The 20,324-nt window shown below is 37.3% G+C and overlaps 1 protein-coding gene across 2 annotated transcripts in view; it reads left to right on the plus strand.

Annotated features, from left to right (window-relative positions):
- The first annotated feature begins 738 nt into the window (after nt 1-738).
- Nucleotides 739-20,324, plus strand: part of NUBPL (NUBP iron-sulfur cluster assembly factor, mitochondrial) — a 252,526-nt gene continuing 232,940 nt past the window's right edge. For both annotated transcript variants that reach the window (XM_061182427.1, XM_061182428.1), the window contains exons 1-3: nt 739-884; nt 1,460-1,607; nt 5,093-5,127. In XM_061182427.1, the coding sequence (XP_061038410.1) occupies nt 777-884; nt 1,460-1,607; nt 5,093-5,127 (291 nt within the window). In that variant the 5' untranslated portion in view covers nt 739-776. The remainder of the gene's footprint in view (nt 885-1,459; nt 1,608-5,092; nt 5,128-20,324) is intronic.

Genomic DNA, 20,324 nt, shown 5'->3' on the forward strand with positions numbered 1-20,324 from the left:
AAACCACTCTACACCCTAAATGATTCTTTTGCTGGGTCTGGGTTCCTGTATCAGCTTTCCAGCTTTCTCTCCTAAAGCGATTTCCTTCACTCTCACCTTCTTTGAATGTAGGGATATGTCCTTCCTTTTACCTGGATGAATTCCATCTCCTTCCTCAAGCTTTGTCTCACTTAAGTTGCTTCTTGAGTGAAATTTGCTTCATTAGACCCGCTTTCTGATTTAGTTAAACTTTTTCGACCCTAGCAAAGCACCCCGACTTCTCTCTCAGAGAATTATCAGCAACACAGCAGTAAATGTCAACACAAAGCCGACTATTACTGTAGATCACTCAAGGGGAAAAAAGAAGATAAAATCCTTAACAGTGGCAGTGTTTAAGTGACTATATTCTGCGCTGTGACAACGCCTGGAGTCATTTTTAACTTCCACCATTTCCTACTTCTCAGTTGGGTCACTTTTCTAAACTTTCTAAGTCTCAGTTTTCTTACCTATGAAAAGAGGATCCTAATAAGAGTCTCCTACCTACCTACTCCAGAACTTCCGTGAGGGCCAAATTAGAGGAGGTACGTGAAAATGCTTCACAAACATTTGGTAAAACGCTGTAAAATGTTTGTACCTGGCTACAGACGAGATCACGACAACAAGTTGTATTCCTGGGTTGAAGAAACTCAAAGGAGGCTAGTCGTTAAGGAGAGGAAGCCGAGCGTTGCCATGTGACGTCATCACCCAGCGCTTGCCGCGACGGTTTCCGGGTTGGGCTCAAGGCAGCATTCTGCGTCATGGGGACTTGGCAGCGTTTGCTGCTTTTTCGGGGGGCGTCGCTTCGGGACTACAGCGGGGCCTGTGTCCCGCTTGGGGGAAGCCGAGTGTTGGTTTGGGGGCGTCAGGTCCGTGGTGCTGCAGAGCAGGTGGAGGCGGGCGGGTCCGAGACTCTGGGGCGCCAGGGCTGCGGGTGCTCTGCAATTGCCTCTTGCCGAGGACTCGCTTCAGTGCCTCGTGGGCACTTGCCCACTTGGCGGCTCAGTGAGACCCCAGTTCTGGACGTCCCCACTTTCCAGGCGGGCCCCCAGTGGGACCAGGCCGAGGCTTAGAGGGGCGTAAAATAGATGGTCAGAACATGGATGTGTGACTTGCACTTGCTTTCTTAGTGTTGGTTTATTTAGAAAATAGGTAAAAGAGAAGGAAAACACGTGGAGGATTTAACTCCGGAAAGAGGCAGCTTATTTACTTTCCATTTTTAAAGTCTGCGTATCCTGGCAAATAAATTTAAGTTTAAACAATGTGTCTCTGCAATTGTGATCAATAGCAATAGGTAAATAACACTAAAGGCTTAAATAGTGGAGATGAGCAGAATTAGAGTAGAAAAGAAAGCCCTGTTAATTGCAAATACCGAATTGTTTTTACTTTTACAGCGTGATAATGGAGATGGCTTGTTTTAAAACTGTTTTTTTTTCTTCTTAAGTTCTCTGGTGCTGAGAGTGAGACCCTAAAACAAAGAAGAACACAAATCATGTCTCGAGGACTTCCAAAGCAGAAACCAATAGACGGTGTTAAACAAGTTATAGTTGTGGCTTCTGGAAAGGGTGGAGTTGGAAAGTCTACTACAGCAGGTATTATAGGATATTAATTCTCATCTTGATTAGGACTTTATGCCAACTGGCAAGTGCACAATATTAAAATTATAGTTTTGTTCTTAAAAAAGCATTTGTGAAGTTCCTAACAGCTGCTTCCTTAGGATGAGGAGTTGGTAGTGATTGGGAGCTTAGATTTTGGAGTTAGACAAAACTAGATATGTAGCCAGGTCTTTGACTCCTTAACTGAGGAAAAGGTGGTCAGGTTGCCCAACACATCTTCAGTTTACTTAACTGTAAAATGGCAATGATTATAATCTTTTTCATAGGATGGTTATGCACATTAATTAAACAAGCTAACTACTTAGCCCACTGTCTCATACATAGTAAGTACTCAATATTTGGTTGCTGTTATTATTATTATTAAACATTTAGTAAGTTTAACACTAAATTTATTTCTGTTCTTTGATGTTCTTTTCTAGTCTTTTTCAGTGTACATATAGCTAAGTAGTTGCAATGAGATTGTTTACGTTATTGTGGCTTATTTTCATTTAACCATAATGTAATTTTCAACATTTATAAAGTCAACATAGATCTAATATTTGACAATGTTTTAATTATTTAAAATATCTTTTAAGCTTTGTATCTTTTATATTAATATACTGGAGCAGGGAATTTTTTTTTTGGTGGCTTTTTAAAATTGATTATAGATTTCATTGTGACTGAAATGCTGCTTTCAGAACCCATAAAAGAAGTACCCCCAGAAATAGAAGAGTTACCATCCAAGACTAATGACCAGGTATTCCCAGATGTTTTCAAAAGAAACTTTTTATTTCTAACAAAAATTTTCAGTGTAATAATGTAAAAGGTAACTCCCCTCCTCCCAATTCAACTCAACAGAGGCAGCTTGTATTATTAATTTGGAGTCATAAAGCTCTCGTCTTATTGTTGTCTCATTTAAAATTTTCAATCATTTTAATAGGAATGGCTTAATTCAGGTCTTATCCTACTATCTTTTTTGCAGTTGATTTAAAAAAAGTAACCGTCCTTATTATATTTCATTTTGTTAATTTTGGCACAGTTCTACACTGTTAAAGATCTTTTATGTATTTATGTATGTATTTTTTTTTTTAGCTTTTGACTCAAATTTCTGCATTTTTTTTTTACTTGAAGTGTAGCTGATGTACAATATTATATAAGTTTCAGGTGTACAACATAGTTTACAATTTTTAAAGGTTATAGCCCATGTATAGTTATTATAAAATATTGGATATATTCCCTGTGTTGTACAATATTTCCTTGTAGCTTATTTATTTTATACATAGTAGTTTGTACCTCTTAATTACCTACTCCATCTTGCCCCGCCCCCCTAAGATCTCTAAAACTTTTTTTTTTTTTTCTCAGATAGTAACCTAAAGTTGGGGCATATATGTACCTTAAAATTCCTTAGTTCCATTGAAACCAATGACATTTTCAAATAAAAAGGGCCAGGTACAGGGTTCTGTGACTTTCACTAGAGATCTTGTGTCTTGACTCAAAGCCATATTTGGTAATTCCTAGGTGCAGCAGTTTTATAGTTGTACAACCAGCTACAAATCCAACTGTATAGTGTTATTAGCTCAGTTTTTTCCCATTTTGACCTGAATGTAATTGTGGAAGAGTTTTTCAGATGTTTTGAAGAAATTAAGATTTACTAAGTATTGTAGTTATGATAGACCCCTAATATACTATTTGATAGATACTGTATTATTATTAAAAATAATTAGTGATTGTTCTTAATGAATTTATGCTATATCCTACACATTTTGGCTTTCTTTCCTAAGGACCTACAATCCACCTATTTGGTATTTTGTTTTTAAAATTTGGAAGCTCTTAGTTTTGGGTTCTAGAATCCACCTCTACTTGTGTTTTGAAAATTCAGAGTACATTTACCTATATTCAGTGGTGTGAATCTTTTTGCAAGCTCTGTGTTTACTTGGACTGGTTAAAGATGGAAAGTGTTTTCATGATAATAGCCATAAGTTCTTTGGGTTTTGTGCAATATAATTTGTTGAGTCTGTAGGCTAGCACTTGTTTAAAACAAATTGTTTATTGTTTTTGGTTGTAAGATCGTCTCTTACCATGGAATGTGACAGCAGTTAGACAGGAAAATATATGAGAAAATGTATAGTGTTTGACACATAAGTGCTTCAGTAAGTGTCCCTTCCTTGCTTTTTTTTCTTTGTTAGCATCATACCACTTGTCCCAAATAATTGGCCTATATTGTTTCATAACAGCTCTATCTGCATACATAAACCTTAGAAATAGATTATTTCTATGTAACTCTGTTGGTATTCTATTTCTTTCCATTATATGTATTCATTCCTGTTCCAAACTATCTCAAAATACTTCCTATTTGAATATGTATGCTGGAGATATTTTGGATTAAAATGATGACATTTGATTAATACAGACATACTCTGTGATTCTATTGTGTAAATGCAGAAAGACCCTCACATTAAAATGAATTACCCTCTAAAAGTTTCTGCCTAAAAGTTGGGTTATGTTTAACCTGAAATTCAGAATTATTTTATAATTTATAAAAATTAATTTGTCAAGTGCCGTGCCTTAGGCATAATACTATAATACATATAGTATTTGATTTAATTCTCACACAGTTATGAAATAGGACCTCATTTTATAGAGGAAGAAACAGGCTTGGGGTAAAATATTCTACTCTAGATTATAAAACAGAGAGTGGTGAAACTGGGGTTTGAACCCGGTCTTCCTTGAAAGTTTATGCTCTTAAATACTTGAAAGGAAACAATATCGGCATCATTTATAACACTGTTCTGTAAGGAATTGTGATCCACAGTATGAGGGTCTATTTATTTATCAGTTTTGGGAATGTGTTACTTTTGGACCTCTTTTTCATCTCAGATGTAGCATATCCTTATTGCTGGGCTAAAGGTGGTTTTGGGGACTACTCCTTTCCCCCTTTATGTCTTTGGGATTCACTAACAATAGGCACTTTTGGGAAAATGTTTCACTGCCTTGCGTTTCACCTTCCTCTCTTCCCTCTGCTCACTGGTCCAACCTTTCATTTGCGGGGTATTTGTGAGTTAGATATTTGGAATTCCTGCGTTACCAGCATTTATTTTTAAAAAGCAATAGGATCACATCCTTTTTTATTTATTAATAAGTAGGTAATTTTTCTGCAAAATATATTTTTGAAAATAATTGAATGATATATACCATTAACATCATTTTAAAAAAACTTGGATTATTTAAACACAATTGTAACAGATGATAAATGGATTATTTAAAGTGATAATTTTGGGGCGGGCATCTACTGTTTATGTTGAAATGTTACTTTCTTTTTTGTGTTTTTTACTTTCTGTATTCGCTCCATGTCCTTGTTTTTTGTAATGGAGATATGTTAAAACTTTATTTGCCTTGGTTGTTACATTGAACATATTAAAAGACAAAATGAATTTTAGTAGAAGGAAAGTTACTAAATTTAATTACTTTTTTGTTTCTTACAGTGAACCTTGCACTTGCTTTATCAGCGAATGATTCGGTAGGTGTTTATTAATAGAAATACTAATTTATTAAAATGTTTTTTAAGGCAATGATTAAGAGCATACTGATGTTTTTCATTTACTCTGTCTGGCATATAGTGTAGCTCTAGTCATTTGCATGTCTTTAAGGAACTCAAAAATCTGCCATAAGTATTGGTTATATTTAATAATGATGATGAAAATGGAAGGGGACCACTAGTCAAGGAATTCAGGCAGCCTCTAGAAGCTACAGAAGGCAAGGAAATGGCTTTTTCCTTAGAGCCTCCAAAAGGTATGTAATCCTCTCAGCACCTTAATTCTAGCTCACTGAAACCTATTTTGAACTTCTGTGATAACTTCTTACAGTAGGAGTAGGAAACTGATACAGGAAGTCAATTTTCTTAGTTCTTAAATTTCTGAAGATGTCTTTATTTTGCCTTAATATATGATAGTTTGACTAGATGTAGAATTCCAGGTTTACAATAATTTCCTCTCTGAACCTTGAAAACAATATTCCATTTTCTTCTAGCATGCTAATGAGATGTCTCATGCTAGTCTGATTCATATTGCTTTGTAATAACCTGTGTTTTTCCCTTTAAAGCTTTTTTAAGAGTTTTCTTTATGTCTTTTAAGTTTAGAAATGTCACAAATATGTGTCTGGTTGTTGGCTTTACATTTTTTTACCTGTTTGGAAATTGGCCAAGCAGTACAAGGCTTGAGTCTTTTTCAGCTTAGGGAAAATTTCTTCATTGATTACTTTTTGTAATGTGTTTGTTCTTTCTCCAGAAACCTATTAGGTAGATATTGACCCTTCATGCTTGTTAATTTTTCTCTCATATTTTCCATCTCTTTGTCTTTTGCTCTGTGTTTTGGAAGATGTCTTAGACCATTTTCCACACTGCTATATTGGGTTGTAGTTGTTATTTAGCCCTTCCAATTTTTATTTTTAATTTGGAAATGATATTTTTTCCAGTTTTCCAGAACTGTTTTATTTTCCAATTGCTATCCACTTAAAAAAAAAAAGGTTGCACCATTCGTTTGAGTCTCTCTGAGGATGCTAATTAGAATTAATAAAAAATGTTCCTTTTAATGATCTCTATTTACTTAGCATGGTGGTTCTTATAATGTGGTCCTCAGACCAGCAGAATCAGCATCACCTGGGAACTTGTTAAACATACAAAATCTTGAGTCCCAGACCTCCTGAATCAGAAACCCTGAAGGTGGAGTCCTATAGTCTGTGTTTTAATCAGCCCTCTAGATGATTTTGATGCATGCTAAAGTTTCAGAACCATGGATGTAGAGTTTTTTAAAACTCTAAATTGCTAATGGCATCCTTTTTTGTTTTCCAGTGTGATTATATTTTTAATTTAGTTTTAAGCTATTTTTTCTCTTGTTTCAATGGGAATTTGGAAGAGAGATATTCATGTATGATTAGGCAACCTTATTGAAATAAAAGCCAGTAATATTTTTTTTTTCTTGGCTGCGCCCTGCAGCATGTGGGATCTTAGTTCCCCAACCAGGGATCGAACCGTTGCCCCCTGGAGTGGAAACTCAGAGTCCTAACCACTGGACCACAAGGGAAGTCCCGCCAGTAATACTTTTTAAAAAATAGTTTTTATTAGAGTACTTAGTTATCTTGGAGAAGGGACCCCATCTTCCTTAAAGAAGGGAGGAAACAAGGAAAATTCAACGGATGAGAAGTAAATAAATTCATAGGTGTGAGGATCTTTTAATTTGGTTATCATTTCAGCCAAAGCTTTGATTCTTAAGACAATGTGAAGTAACTATATAAGAAACGATCAAAGGATGAAAAGAATAGTTAAAAAGGGGTTGATTCCTTCATGTTAGATGTTGCTAGTTTTGATGAGATGGTAGCTCAGATTTTTTTTTTTCTCTTTTCTTTTTTTTTCCCTTTCAGGGAGCAGGGATGGTCAGCTTCATATTTAATCCTTTAGATGTATGACAGGGAAATTGGCAACAAGGAAGGAAAAGCAATGTTTTTCCCTGGGCCACTTTTTCAGAAAGCATTTTAGTGTCCTTTAAGTGTTTTTTAATATGTTTGTAAAATCTACTTTAGGAAGGGCTTAAGTATTCTGTTATCTGGATGAAGGTTTTTTTTTTTCATTTCTTGATATTTTGTAGCAAAGTTAGTTTAGAAATTAAAAAGAAGAAAGCCAGGAAATTTGAGCAGCATGCTATGGAACTCAAAGATAATCTGACATAATACAGTGTTTTACAATTGGCTATTGTCTTGTCTCCTTAATTTATATATACTTAGGAAAGATCACTTTTATACAGCATGTATACTTGATTAATAGTGTTTTTGATTTGGGAGCAGCATGTTTGGCTTAAATTGTGATCTGCCAGAGGACTGCCTGTGTATAGAAAAGAAGATAAATCATATATAAATATATGATTTATATGTATCTGGCGTAGTCTTATAATCTGTATTGCCCAACTTAAGATGTTATTAATATTACACTTATTTAGAGGACATGTTTGGTCTTTAGGGAAAACTCAAGGTTCCTCCAAGCCCTTCTCATTGCCTGAGCTGATATATATAGATGGCTTATGTCCAAGGACATTTATTGGGACATGGTACTAGGGTATGTTACTTTATGGACTGAAAACCTCCAGTTAGGATGGTGTCTTTGGAACTGATCTAGTGATTCATTCCCATGGAGTCTTAATTCCATGGAGCTTATATTGTAAGAGGGGTCTCTGACCTGCTTACCCTTAGGTCAACTTTTGTCTTTTTTACATCTTTATTGGAGTATAATTGTTTTACAATGTCATGTTAGTTTCTGCTGTATAACAAAGTGAATCAGCTACATGTATACATATATCCGCATATCCCCTCCTTCTTGAGCCTCCCTCCCACCCTCCCTATACCACCCCTCTATGTGGTCACAAAGCACCGAGCTGATCTCGCACTAGCTGTCTATTGTACATTTGGTAGTGTATATATGTCAGTGCTACCCTCTCACTTCATCCCAGCTTCGCCTCCCCCCCCAACCCACCCCTCCCCACCCTGCCCTGTCCTCAAGTCCACTCTCTATGTCTGTGTCTTTATTCCTGTCCTGCCCCTAGGTTCATCAGAACCATTTTTAAAAAAAAATTCCATATATATGTGTTAGCATACGGTATTTGTTTTTCTCTTTCTGACGTACTTCACTCTGTATGACAGACTCTAGGTCCATCCACCTCACTACAAATAACTCAATTTCGTTTCTTTTTACAGCTGAGTAATATTCCATTGTATATATGTGCCACATCTTCTTTATCCATTCATCGGTTGATGGACAGTTAGGTTGCTTCCATGTCCTTAGGCCAACTTTGCCAAAGACCTTGCTAATTCTTTTCTCCTATCTTCCTTGGGTTGGTGCTTGCCCCTTTTCAGCATTGGAGTGGGAAGATCTAATAAGATTAATTTGTTGGTCTAGGGGAAACAGGTCCAGGAAGTTATTCATTTTACTTTTAATGTTGGCCTTATGATCTCTAAACTGGGTTATGTAAACCCCAAGGGGTATGCAAGATAGGCCATTGGAATGTGGAAGGGAAATTTATCTTTTCTTTTTTTTTTTTGAATTTTCTTTTATTTTTTTTATACAGCAGGTTCTTATTAGTTATCCATTTTATACACATCAGTGTATACATGTCAATCCCAATCTCCCCATTCATCCGACTACCACCCCCACCCCCCGCCGCTTTCCCCCCTTGGTGTCCATACGTTTGTTCTCTACATCTGTGTCTCTATTTCTGCCTTCAAACCGGTTCATCTGTACCATTTTTCTAGATTCCACATATATGTTAATATACGATATTTGTTTTTCTCTTTCTGACTTACTTCACTCTGTATGACAGTCTCTAGATCCATCCACGTCTCTACAAATGACCCAATTTCGTTCCGTTTAATGGCTGAATAATATTCTATTATATATGTACCACATCTTCTTTATCCATTCATCTGTCAATGGGCATTTAGGTTGCTTCCATGACATGGCTATTGTAAATAGTGCTGCAATGAACACTGGGGTGCAAGTGTCTTTTTGAATTATGGTTTTCTCTGTGTATATGCCCAGTAGTGGGATGCTGGCTCATATGGTAATTCTATTTTTAGTTTTTTAAGGCACCTCCATACTGTTCTCCATAGTGGCTGTATCAATTTACATTCCCACCAACAGTGCAAGAGAGTTCCCTTTTCTCCACACCCTCTCCAGCATTTGTTGTTTGTAGATATTTTGATGATGCCCATTCTAACCGGTGTGAGGTGATACCTCACTGTAGTTTTGATTTGCATTTCTCTAATAATTAGTGATGTTGAACAGCTTTTCATGTGCTTCTTGGCCATCTGTATGTCTTCTTTGGAGAAATGTCTATTTAGGTCTTCTGCCCATTTTTGGATTGGGTTGTTTGTTTTTTTAATATTGAGCTGCATGAGCTGTTTATATATTTTGGAGATTAATCCTTTGTCCATTGATTCGTTTGCAAATATTTTCTCCCATTCTGAGGGTTGTCTTTCCGTCTTGTTTATGCTTTCCTTTGCTGTGCAAAAGCTTTTAAGTTTCATTAGGTCCCATTTGTTTATTTTTGTTTTTACTTCCATGACTCTAGGAGTTGGATCAAAAAAGATCTTGCTGTGATTTATGTCAAAGAGTGTTCTTCCATGTTTTCCTCTAAGAGTTTTATGGTGTCTGGTCTTACATTTAGGTTTTAATCCATTTTGAGTTTTTTTTGTGTATGGTGTTAGGGAGTGTTCTAATTTCATTCTTTTACATGTAGCTGTCCAGTTTTCCCAGTGCCACTTATTGAAGAGGCTGTCTTTTCTCCACTGTATATCCTTGCCTCCTTTGTCATAGATTAGTTGACCATATGTGCGTGGGTTTATCTCTGGGCTTTCTATCCTGTTCCATTGATCTATATTTCTGTTTTTTTGTGCCATATTGTCTTGATTACTGTAGCTTTGTAGTATAGTCTGAAGTCAGGGAGTCTGATTCCTCCAACTCCGTATTTTTCCCTCAAGACTGCTTTGGCTATTTGGGGTCTTTTGTGTCTCCATACAAATTTTAAGATCTTTGTTCTAGTTCTGTAAAAAATGCCACTGGTAATTTGATAGGGATTGCATTGAATCTGTAGATTGCTTTGGGTAGTATAGTCATTTTCACAATGTTGATTCTTCCAATCCAAGAACATGGTATATCTCTCCATCTGTTTGTGTCATCTTTGATTTCTTTCATCAGTGTCTTATAGTTTTCTGAGTACAGGTCTTTTACCTCCTTAGGTAGGTGTATTCCTAGGTATTTTATTCTTTTTGTTGCAATGGTGAATGGGATTGTTTCCTTAATTTCTCCTTCTGATCTTTCATTGTTAGTGTATAGCAATGCAAGAGATTTCTATGCATTAATTTTGTATCCTGCAACTTTACCAAATTCACTGATTAGCTCTAGTAGTTTTCTGGTGGCATCTTTAGGATTCTCTAGGTATAGTATCATGTCAGCTGCAAACAGTGACAGTTTTACTTCTTCTTTTCCGATTTGTATTCCTTTTGTTTCTTTTTCTTCTCTGCTTGCTGTGGCTAGGACTTCCAAAACTATGTTGAATGATAGTGGTGAGGCATCCTGGTCTTTTTCCTGATCTTAGAGGAAATGCTTTTGATTTCTGCATCGAATCTGAATGAGATCCTTGCTGGGTAGAGTAATCCTGGTTGTAGGTTTTTCCCTTTCATCACTTTAAATATGTCCTGCCACTCCCTTCTGGCTTGTAGAGTTTCTGCTGAGAAATCTGCTGTTAACCTTATGGGAGTTCCCTTGTATGTTATTTGTTGTTTTTCCCTTGTTGCTTTCAATAATTTTTCTTTCTCTTTAATTTTTGTCAATTTGATTACTGTGTGTTTCGACATGTTTCTCCTTGGGTTTATACTGCCTGGGACTCTCTGCGCTTCCTGGACTTGGGTGGCTATTTCCTTTCCCGTGTTAGGGAATTTTTCGAGTATAATCTCTTCAAATATTTTCTTGGGTCCTTTCTCTCTCTCTCCTCCTTCTGGGACCCCTATATTGCGAATGTTATTGCCTTTAATGTTGTCCCAGAGGTCTCTTAGGCTGTCTTCATTTCTTGTCATTCTTTTTTCTTTATTTTGTTCCATGACAGTGAATCCACCATTCTGTCTTCCAGGTCACTTCCTCGTTCTTTTGCCCCAGTTATTCTGCTATTGATTCCTTCTAGTGTATTTTTCATTTCAGTTATTGTATTGCTCATCTCTTTTTGTTCTTTAATTCTTCTGGGTCTTTGTTAAACATTTCTTGCATCTTCTCGATCTTTGCCTCCGTTCTTTTTCCGAGGTCCTGGATCATCTTCACGATCATTGTTCTGAATTCTTTTTCTGGAAGGTTGCCTATCTCCACTTCATTTAGTTGTTTTTCTGGGGTTTTATCTTGTTACTTCATCTGGTACATAGTCCTCTGCCTTTTCATTTTGTTTATCTTTCTGTGAATGTGGTTTTCATTCCACAGGCTGCAGAATTGTAGTTCTTCTTGCTTCTGCTGTCTGCCCTCTGGTGGATGAGGCTATCTAAGAGACAAGCTTCCTGATGGGAGGGACTGGTGGTGGGTAGAGCTGGGTGTTGATCTGGTTGGCAGAGCTCAGTAAAACTTTAATCTGCTTGTCTGCTGATGGGTGGGGCTGGGTTCCCTCCCTGTTGGTTGTTTGGCCTGGGGCGACCCAGCACTGGAGCCTACCCGGCTCTTTTGTGGGGCTAATGGCGGACTCCAGGAGGGCTCACACAAGGGGTACTTCCCAGAACTTCTGCTGCCAGTGTCCTTGTCTCCGAGGTGAGCCACAGCCTCCTCCGCCTCTGCAGGAGACCCTCCAACACTAGCAGGTAGGTCTGGTTCTGTCTCCTGTGGGGTCACTGCTCCTTCCCCTGGGTCCCGATGCACACACTACTTTGTGTGTGCCCTCCAAGAGTGGAGTCTCTGTTTCCCCCAGTCCTGTCGAAGTCCTGCAGTCAAATCCCCCTAGCCTTCCAAGTCTGATTCTCTAGGAATTCCTCCTCCCATTGCCAGACCCCCAGCTTGAGAAGCCATACGTGGGGCTCAGAACCTTTACTCCAGTGCGTGGACTTCTGTGGTATGTGTTCTCCAGTTTGTGAGTCACCCACCCAGCGGTTATGGGATTTAATTTTATTGTGATTGCGCCCCTCCTACCATCTCATTGTGGCTTCTCCTTTGTCTTTGGATGTGGGGTATCTTTTTTGGTGAGTTCTAGTGTCTTCCTGTCGAGAATTGTTTAGCAGTTAGTTGTGATTCCGGTGCTCTCGCAAGAGGGAGTGAGCACACGTGGAAATTTTTCTTTTTTCTTTTTATTGATTTTTATCTTTTAAAATTTATGTTTTTGTATATACTTATTAATTTATACTAAATTAGTATAGTAGCTCTAATAAAAAATATCAACGGATATCTTAACATATATTGAGGTTGTATACCTAAACATTTTTTACTGATTGGGATGCATGATCAAAAAAGTTTGGATGTCACTGGCCTAGGCTAAAGCAATTTCTGGGCTGGATCATACGCCAGTTCAAAAGAAGACTACTTTGTAGATGGAGGTAAAGGCCTTATAGGAATAGGGTGTGGGTTTTCCTTGCCTTTTCCTTGCCCTTTGTACTTTTCTTTGAGGATGTAGAAGGTAGTATTGCAGAGTAGAATTTGGGATTATGTCATGTGTGCCATGCATCTAAATATTATATCCCGTGGTATGTTGGAGCTGGCTCATGCTTGTTCTGAGAGCTGATTGTTAAATTTTCAAGAATTTTGCAAACCAGTTGATATTATGTTGTTAGCTTGAGATAGGCCATGGTGGGAGTATTTAAACCATAGAAATTGGCAAGTACTGAAAATTAGACTCCCCTCCTCACCTTGGGCCATTGTTAAACATTTACTGGCATACCCACTGATCATACATATTGACAGTCATATATTTTAGTTTTTCTTTTTTCTGTCTTCTTAACCACCTTTATTATGGATCTCATTTTTCTACAGTATAAATTTAATAAACACTGAGAAGAGCACTGAAGCTGGAGAGGGAAAGGTAAAGGTCACCAGAAACGACTGATAAGCTCTGTGAGATTCCTAAGTCAATTTATTTCTGTTCATTTTAGTTCAACAGACATTTATTGAGTGCCTCTAACACTCATTGCCAGACACCCTGGGTATAAAGAAAAGTAAACATGCCTACTAAGACTACATTCACAAAACAGTGTTTTGTGTGTGTATATATAATCATATAAGTGTATATATCTCTGTGTATGTCTGTGTTTGTGTATTTTGGTGGTTTATAGCTGAATTAGGTTTAATAATAGTTTCTCCTGTGAGTAAGTATAAATTAAAGCAACACTTAATAAGATTTTATTGTGCTTTATAACAGAGTAGACACACTGTGTACTCTTAAAGTTTTTATAATCTAGTAAAGACAAGAGGAAGATAAATGTCTTAAAATGATGAGCTGTGTTCAAGGTCAAATATAATAGTGTTTCTGTCTAAGGTGACTAACTTTTATTCCAGAGAAAAGCAGTCTTTTTTCATAGAGCATGTTCGTGAACATAATTGTATTTGCCTCTCACAGAACCCTGTAATGCAGTGCACTTAGTATTTATCAGTTTTACAGTCTTTATTGATTCTGCCCTATCCTTGTCACATTTCATCAGCCAGCAAATAAACTTTTTTAGTCTCTGCAATATTTTTCCAATATGTATCTTTCTATTTTCACTGTTCCCACTCTAATTAAGGGTCACATTACTTCTTTTTGGCTCACTTATTCAATTATACCTCAAACAGTTATTGAGTGCCTACTCCTTCCCAAGCACTTTGCTACTTTGGAGGATTTAGAAATGAATAAGACATAGAAATGAATAAGCCCCTTTGAGGGACTCACAGACCAGCAGACCACTGCAATGACCTCTTACCTGCCCAAGCTCAAATCCATTCAGTACATAATGCCAGATTACTCTTACTTAAGCACCACTGGAACCTCATTTTCCCCCCACTCAGAGTCACTGCTGAATGCCTTTGCTGGGATTCAAGATCCTCTATGATCTGGCTCCCATCCACCTTTCTGGGTTTGTCTTCAGCTCTTCTAAATGGTCCCTGTGCTCTAGCAAGTCTGGGTTACTTGCTGTTGCCAGTTTGGGCTTGGATATATTATGTTCTTGATAGCTTACAGCCTTTCTTCTATGTTTCTACTGGAGCGTTCTCTACATCTTCTTCAGCTTTACACGTCCTGTCCTCCAGGCTGCCATGTATGGCTGTGCTGGTTATATCCTGCCCAAGAGTACTTGTCAAGGGAATCGAGTGATGACAGAAATCCAGGCTACCCTCCTCTTCAGGTGCACCCGCGGACCGCTTTCTAATTCACACTGAGGCACTGTATGAGCTAGCCTTACCCTGAGAGGCAGCTTAGTGAAGTGCTCCCCTGAATTCCCTCCAAGTGAGGGTCTTTTTTCCATCTTGTGAAATCCAATAGCACTATTTATTGGTACTATTATTATGTACCCATGTAGCCATTCTGGCCATTTTTATAATAACAAATAATAAAACTAACATTTATTGAACATTTATAATATGTCAAGCACTGTTCCTCATGACATGGTTCTTAATTCATTTATTCTTCATAGCAACCATATAGGAATAGATACTACTATGATCCCTGTTGTAGGTAAGAAGCAGAAGCACCTGGAGGCTAAGTATTTTGCCCAAGCTCACCCAGGAAGTGAATGGCAGAGCCAGGTTTGAATGCAGCCTAGATACTGTGCTCTTAACCTACTTGTTATACCGCTCCTATGTTGTCTAGATTCTTATGATTCAGAACTGTGTCGTCTTCATTCTTGGCTATCCTTAGCAGCTAGCACAGTGATTTATGACTTAGGAAATAGACAACAAATGTTTGCTACATGGATGATTTGAGTGCATAGATGGGTTTCATAGTATGTAAGTGCAAAGTTTTGTTTGGTTTTGCTTTGGTTTTTGAGGAGTGCTGTGGGATGCGAGGGCTTCTTGTGGCTTGGTGGCCTGCACACTGTTCTTTTCCTGTTTCTTAAAAGGTAGTGTGCTCCATGATTCTACTTGGCCCTTTTCTCATTTTAAACTCTATCCAGTAATCTCATCTTTTCCCACTGCCCCAGTTACTACCCATGTGCCCTGGATTCCAGATGCATCAGCAGCCTGGATATCTCTCCTGGGTGCCAGACCTGGCTCTCTCATCTACTGTAGATGTACACTTGAATGCTTTACAAACGTTCAAACTCAGCATGTGTAAAACCAATCTCTTCTTTCCTATAACTGTCTTTGTCCTATGAGGGTCATGTGGTTCCCTCTCACCTCCAAATCAGTCACCTGTTACTGCTGCTTCTACCACTCAAAACTTTCTAGAATATGTCTTCTCATTTAATTCCTTAATGCCACTGTCTTATTCAGACCCTTATTATGGATCTTCTATGAGGTGATTCCTGCTCTCCATTTTCTCTGCTATGATGCTTTGAGGAAAGGACTAGTAATTCCCACATTATTTTAGAGGTTTGTTTACTTGTTTAACTCCTGTGCTAGTCTGTGAACCTTTTAGGGCCAATGCTGTTGGTCTTGTTCCCTTTTTTTATCCTCAGTGCCTAGTCCAGTGATGGAATATAGTAGGCTCTTGGTAAATGTTGGTAATGATAGTGGAACATGTTAAGTGAAGAGTGGTTGTGAATATATATACTTATATATTTCATATATGTGGTAGATTCTAAGTGTTGGATAAGCTATCGTTTGTTCAATGCTAAATTATGTCTTTTTTTTCCCCTGAGCAAGTGAAATTAAAATCTAAGTGGGATAATGTGAAGTGCTTAGCACAATGGCTGATACATAGTAAGTTCTAAGTCACTTTTAGTATTGTAGCTAAATAAAATCTTTTTGCAAGTAATATCTCAAAATAAAAGTTGATAGGCATTTTACTTACTTGACTATTTTAACAAAAACTTATTTTAAGTTTTTACTTATTTTGCATTGCTAGAATGAATCATTAAGTAGAATTTTAATTGGACTGAAAGATGGAAAAGAAAGTAGTATTATCTTCAAAGAGTTTGTGTTTCTTTGGTTAGTTTTTTCCATTGATGTTTATCTCAAAATATTTATTTTTTCCCCATGATCACATAATGTCTTTATACTTATTCTTTGCAGACGTCCTGCTCTTTTTCACAAATTATTATGAATGGCTCTTTAAACATAATTAAGATTATCTTAAGCCTTTGAAGTTCTGTGATCGTGTTAGGAAAAACTGGGAAGTTTTAGTTCAAGATTTAGGTTTTGGTTTTTGAAAAGTTCAGTGATCCTGGGAACAGAACATGTTATGTACCGCCACTTAAAACACTGTGATTAAAAAAACAAACAAACAAACAAAAAAACCAAAAAAAAACCACTGTGATTTTCTTCATTAATAGTTATGTGTATAGCAGTTAACATTCTAGCTTTTTGATGTCATACAGACCTGGGCTTGATTCTGGCTCTGCCTTTTGCAAACTGTATAACTTTTGCCTGTACCTACCTCTTAAGGCTGTGAGTATTAAAAGAGATAATGCATATAAAGCACTTAGCACAGTGTCTGGCACATAGTAAGTGCCAATAAGAGCTCCTCTTATTAAGCTGTTCTAGTACTCCAAATACCAGCCTGGACACATTATTATAATCTGGAATATTAGTTATGATGTGAATTTGGGTTAAATATGGATGAAACTGTTTCTCACAATTAATGGGAAATCCTGATGAATACTACTTAGTTCAAGTTTGTAAGATTGGGCTCATCTTTTCTTTAATGCCAGTGTTGTAAAAGAATTGCTCTATATTAAAGCAACCTATTCTTAATGTTTTTATCATAGCTTGGTAGTAGTATACATTTCTTATGAAAAAAATATTTTGTTTTGTTATTATGGTTAGCCATTTTGGAGGAAGGGTACACCATTAGTGTTTAAAATATAGCTATTTTAAAGCTAGAGGGGAAACTAGGGCGAGAGATCCAGAAGGAACAATTGCAAAATCATTATTTTTGCTCCTTTTTGTTCTTCAATTCAAAAGTAATTCTTGGTAAGAAGTGTGTTTTATAAGTGAATTTGAATTCACAAATTTTGACATTTACTGAGGAGAGAGACTCAGAAGATACGTTTGTAACTAGAGCAAAAGTCTTTATTAAAACTAAGAATTTCTTTTAGGATAAGAAATGGATTTATTTATAACAGTTATAAATAAATTTATTTATAATGACTTTTCTTGCAAATATTTGATAATTGTAATAGCTACACATATTCATACATACATTCATGGGGGATTATCAGTTTGTAATCAATTAAAAGAATGAATAGATTTCCAATGAAGTACTTTTATCTTATTCCTTCATATATAGGTTTGTTCATTCATTCATTCATCAAACATTTGTTGAGGGCCTGTCATCTCCTAGGTGCTCTGCTTGACATGGGGATACAGAGCTGAAAAAGCCCTGCCCCTGTCCTCATCTTAGTTAATTTACAGCCTGAGTGCTTGTTTGGGAGATTGTCATTTCAGCTGGAGCCAGGATCTCTGTATGCCTTGACTTGTCTCCAGTCTGCTTCTTTTCTCATTTACCACAGATGCTCCTCCAAATCCTTCCCATTTTCAAGCTGTCTGCCACATTCCAGTTTCTTCACTCCCAGCACATGGTCTTGCCTCCTATTCAAGGTGAAAAATGGACTTTTCATTGGTGACTTATTTACTATTCTCTCCCTCTATCAAGTGTATCTTTCTATGGTCATCATGACCTCCTTCCCCTCCTGCATCAGAGAAAGAGATTTCAGACCTGAAACTTCTACCTGAACTCTTGATCCTAGGATTTGACTCATTCATTCCTTTTGGTTATCTTCAGTTTATCATTACTAATTCCTTCCCCTTGGTCTAGAGGTCTACTCATCTTACTCATACACACTGAAAAATATAAATGTGTCTTTGTTGGGTGAGTGAATGAATCAGCAGATCTTCTTTAGCCCCTGGGTCCCCTCAAGCTTCTGCCCCCTCTGACTTTCCCATTACAGCCATATTTGAGAGAGTAGTCTACGCTGGCTGTGTCAGTTTACCCAATTCTCATTTATTTCTCGACTTCTGTAATTTGACTTCTTATTACCATGCTGTTGAATTTCCTCTTGTAGTTACCAACTATCCACCAAATATATAGTCTCTGTCCAAATTGCTTGATTCTACTTGATTTCCTGCCACATTTGATACTGCTGACCACAGGGGCTGACATCTTAGAGAATCTTTGTCTGGCTTTTACATCATTCTCTTGATTCTTCTCTCTTTCTCTGACCCTTTCAGTTTCCTCTCTAACTTTGCATATTGCTCCATTCCTATATTTAAAAATTTTTTCCCTCATACCTACATGTCTTCCCTTTGTCTTCATATACTGCTTCTTCATCATCTATCTCTTTTTAAAGATCCAGACCCTTATTTTCAGTAGTTTGCTCAGCATCTCCATTTGGTGTTCTACAGATATGTCAGATTTAAATTATCGAAATGGAACCACATAATTTTCTTCCTCTTCTAAACCTCCTGTTCCTGTATTCTTTGATAATTCACTTATATGTTACCATTACCCATTTCAGTTATCTATTGATGTGTAGCAGACTACCCTAAACTTAGTCATATAATGCAACAACCATTTTATTTTGCTCACAGATTCTATGGGACAAGATTCTGGACAGAGCACAGCCGGGATGGCTTGTCTTTGTTCTCTGATGACTGGGGCTTCACCAGGAAAGATACAAATGGCTAAGAACTGGAATTATCTGGGGCTCCTCACTCACATGCTTGGTACTTGGACTGGGATGATTTGAAGGCTGAGCTTAGCTGGGATTGTTAATTGGAGTGCCTTTACATGGCCTCTCCATATTGCAAGGGCTTCTTCACAGCGTTCTTCACCTCAGTGCAGTTGGACTTCTTACATGGTGGCTCAGGGCTTCGAGAGTTAATGTCCCATTGAATAAGGAGGAAGCTGTATGGCCTTTTGTGACCTAGCCTTGGTTGTCAGGCTAGGTTCTGGATTGAAGGACTCACGTGCCTTCCCAGATTCAAGGGGGAGGAGACATAGACCTCACTTCCTAATGGGAGGGGTATTAGTAAATATGTGGCCGTGTTTTAAAAACATCACACCAGATCTGTGATGTTTCTTTTATTTCTCCAAACCCACTCACTTTTATATATCAGTTACTAAGTGCTGGCCTTTTTAAATTTGAGAAATGTCTCCCTTTCTCCATTATCATGAACTTAGGTAAGAATTTTATTACCTTTCACTTAGAGGAGTTTTCTGTAACCTCTTAATTGCTCTATATAATCTCTCCCACCTTGAATTAAATAATGATTCCTTACATTGATTGTAGGATAGTTCTTATTGCATACAGGTCTATGTCCAAATTGCTTAATTTATTTCTTAAAGGTTGGGTCTACCTAAATTTCCACTCTGCAGTTGGCTTTGCTTCAGCTGCTCCTTTGCAATAACTGTCTTCCTTGCTTTCTTTGCCCAGTTCCTTTCATTCTTCAGGTCTCATGTTGGCAATCACTTCCTCTCTGAAGCCTTCTTAGTGGCTTCAAATAATGTCACTTCTTCCTCATTAGTTCATATGTTTATCTCCTGCCATTAGAATGACCATAGCTTCCACAAGGTCAGGGACTATGTCTTAAATCATCTGCCACTATTGCTTGGCCTATCATTATATACTCAGTAAATGCTTGCTAGGTGATTGAAAACAGATTACACTTTGGTGGAATTCTCTAAAGGTTTGAATGAGTTACTGGGCTTTCTAAAATGTTTATAAAATTACCAGGGAGACATTTTTGCCTTGGGAGAGTTATGCTTAGAGAAGCTTTGAAGTGAGGGAGTTTACATTCTGTGTATTGACATTTTATTTCAGTTAAAACATATACAACAAAACCAAAAAACTTATACTTGAAATATTATTATTGTGTGCCAGAAAACTTAGGGAAGTGAGCAAGGATTAGATTTAAAAGAAGCTTTGATAAGGTTAAAAACTATGAGAACAAAGTTGAAATCAGAACAGTATTGTTTTCGATTGTGGCATTTTAAAGCTTCAGTTTTGGCCTTGCAATATTTCACATTACGGATTTTGTTCCAGCCTGTTTCTTTTTGGTCAGGAACATGTGATAGTTCACTT

The sequence above is a fragment of the Eubalaena glacialis genome, chromosome 2 (assembly GCF_028564815.1).
Source record: "Eubalaena glacialis isolate mEubGla1 chromosome 2, mEubGla1.1.hap2.+ XY, whole genome shotgun sequence".
Classification (NCBI taxonomy): domain Eukaryota; kingdom Metazoa; phylum Chordata; class Mammalia; order Artiodactyla; family Balaenidae; genus Eubalaena; species Eubalaena glacialis.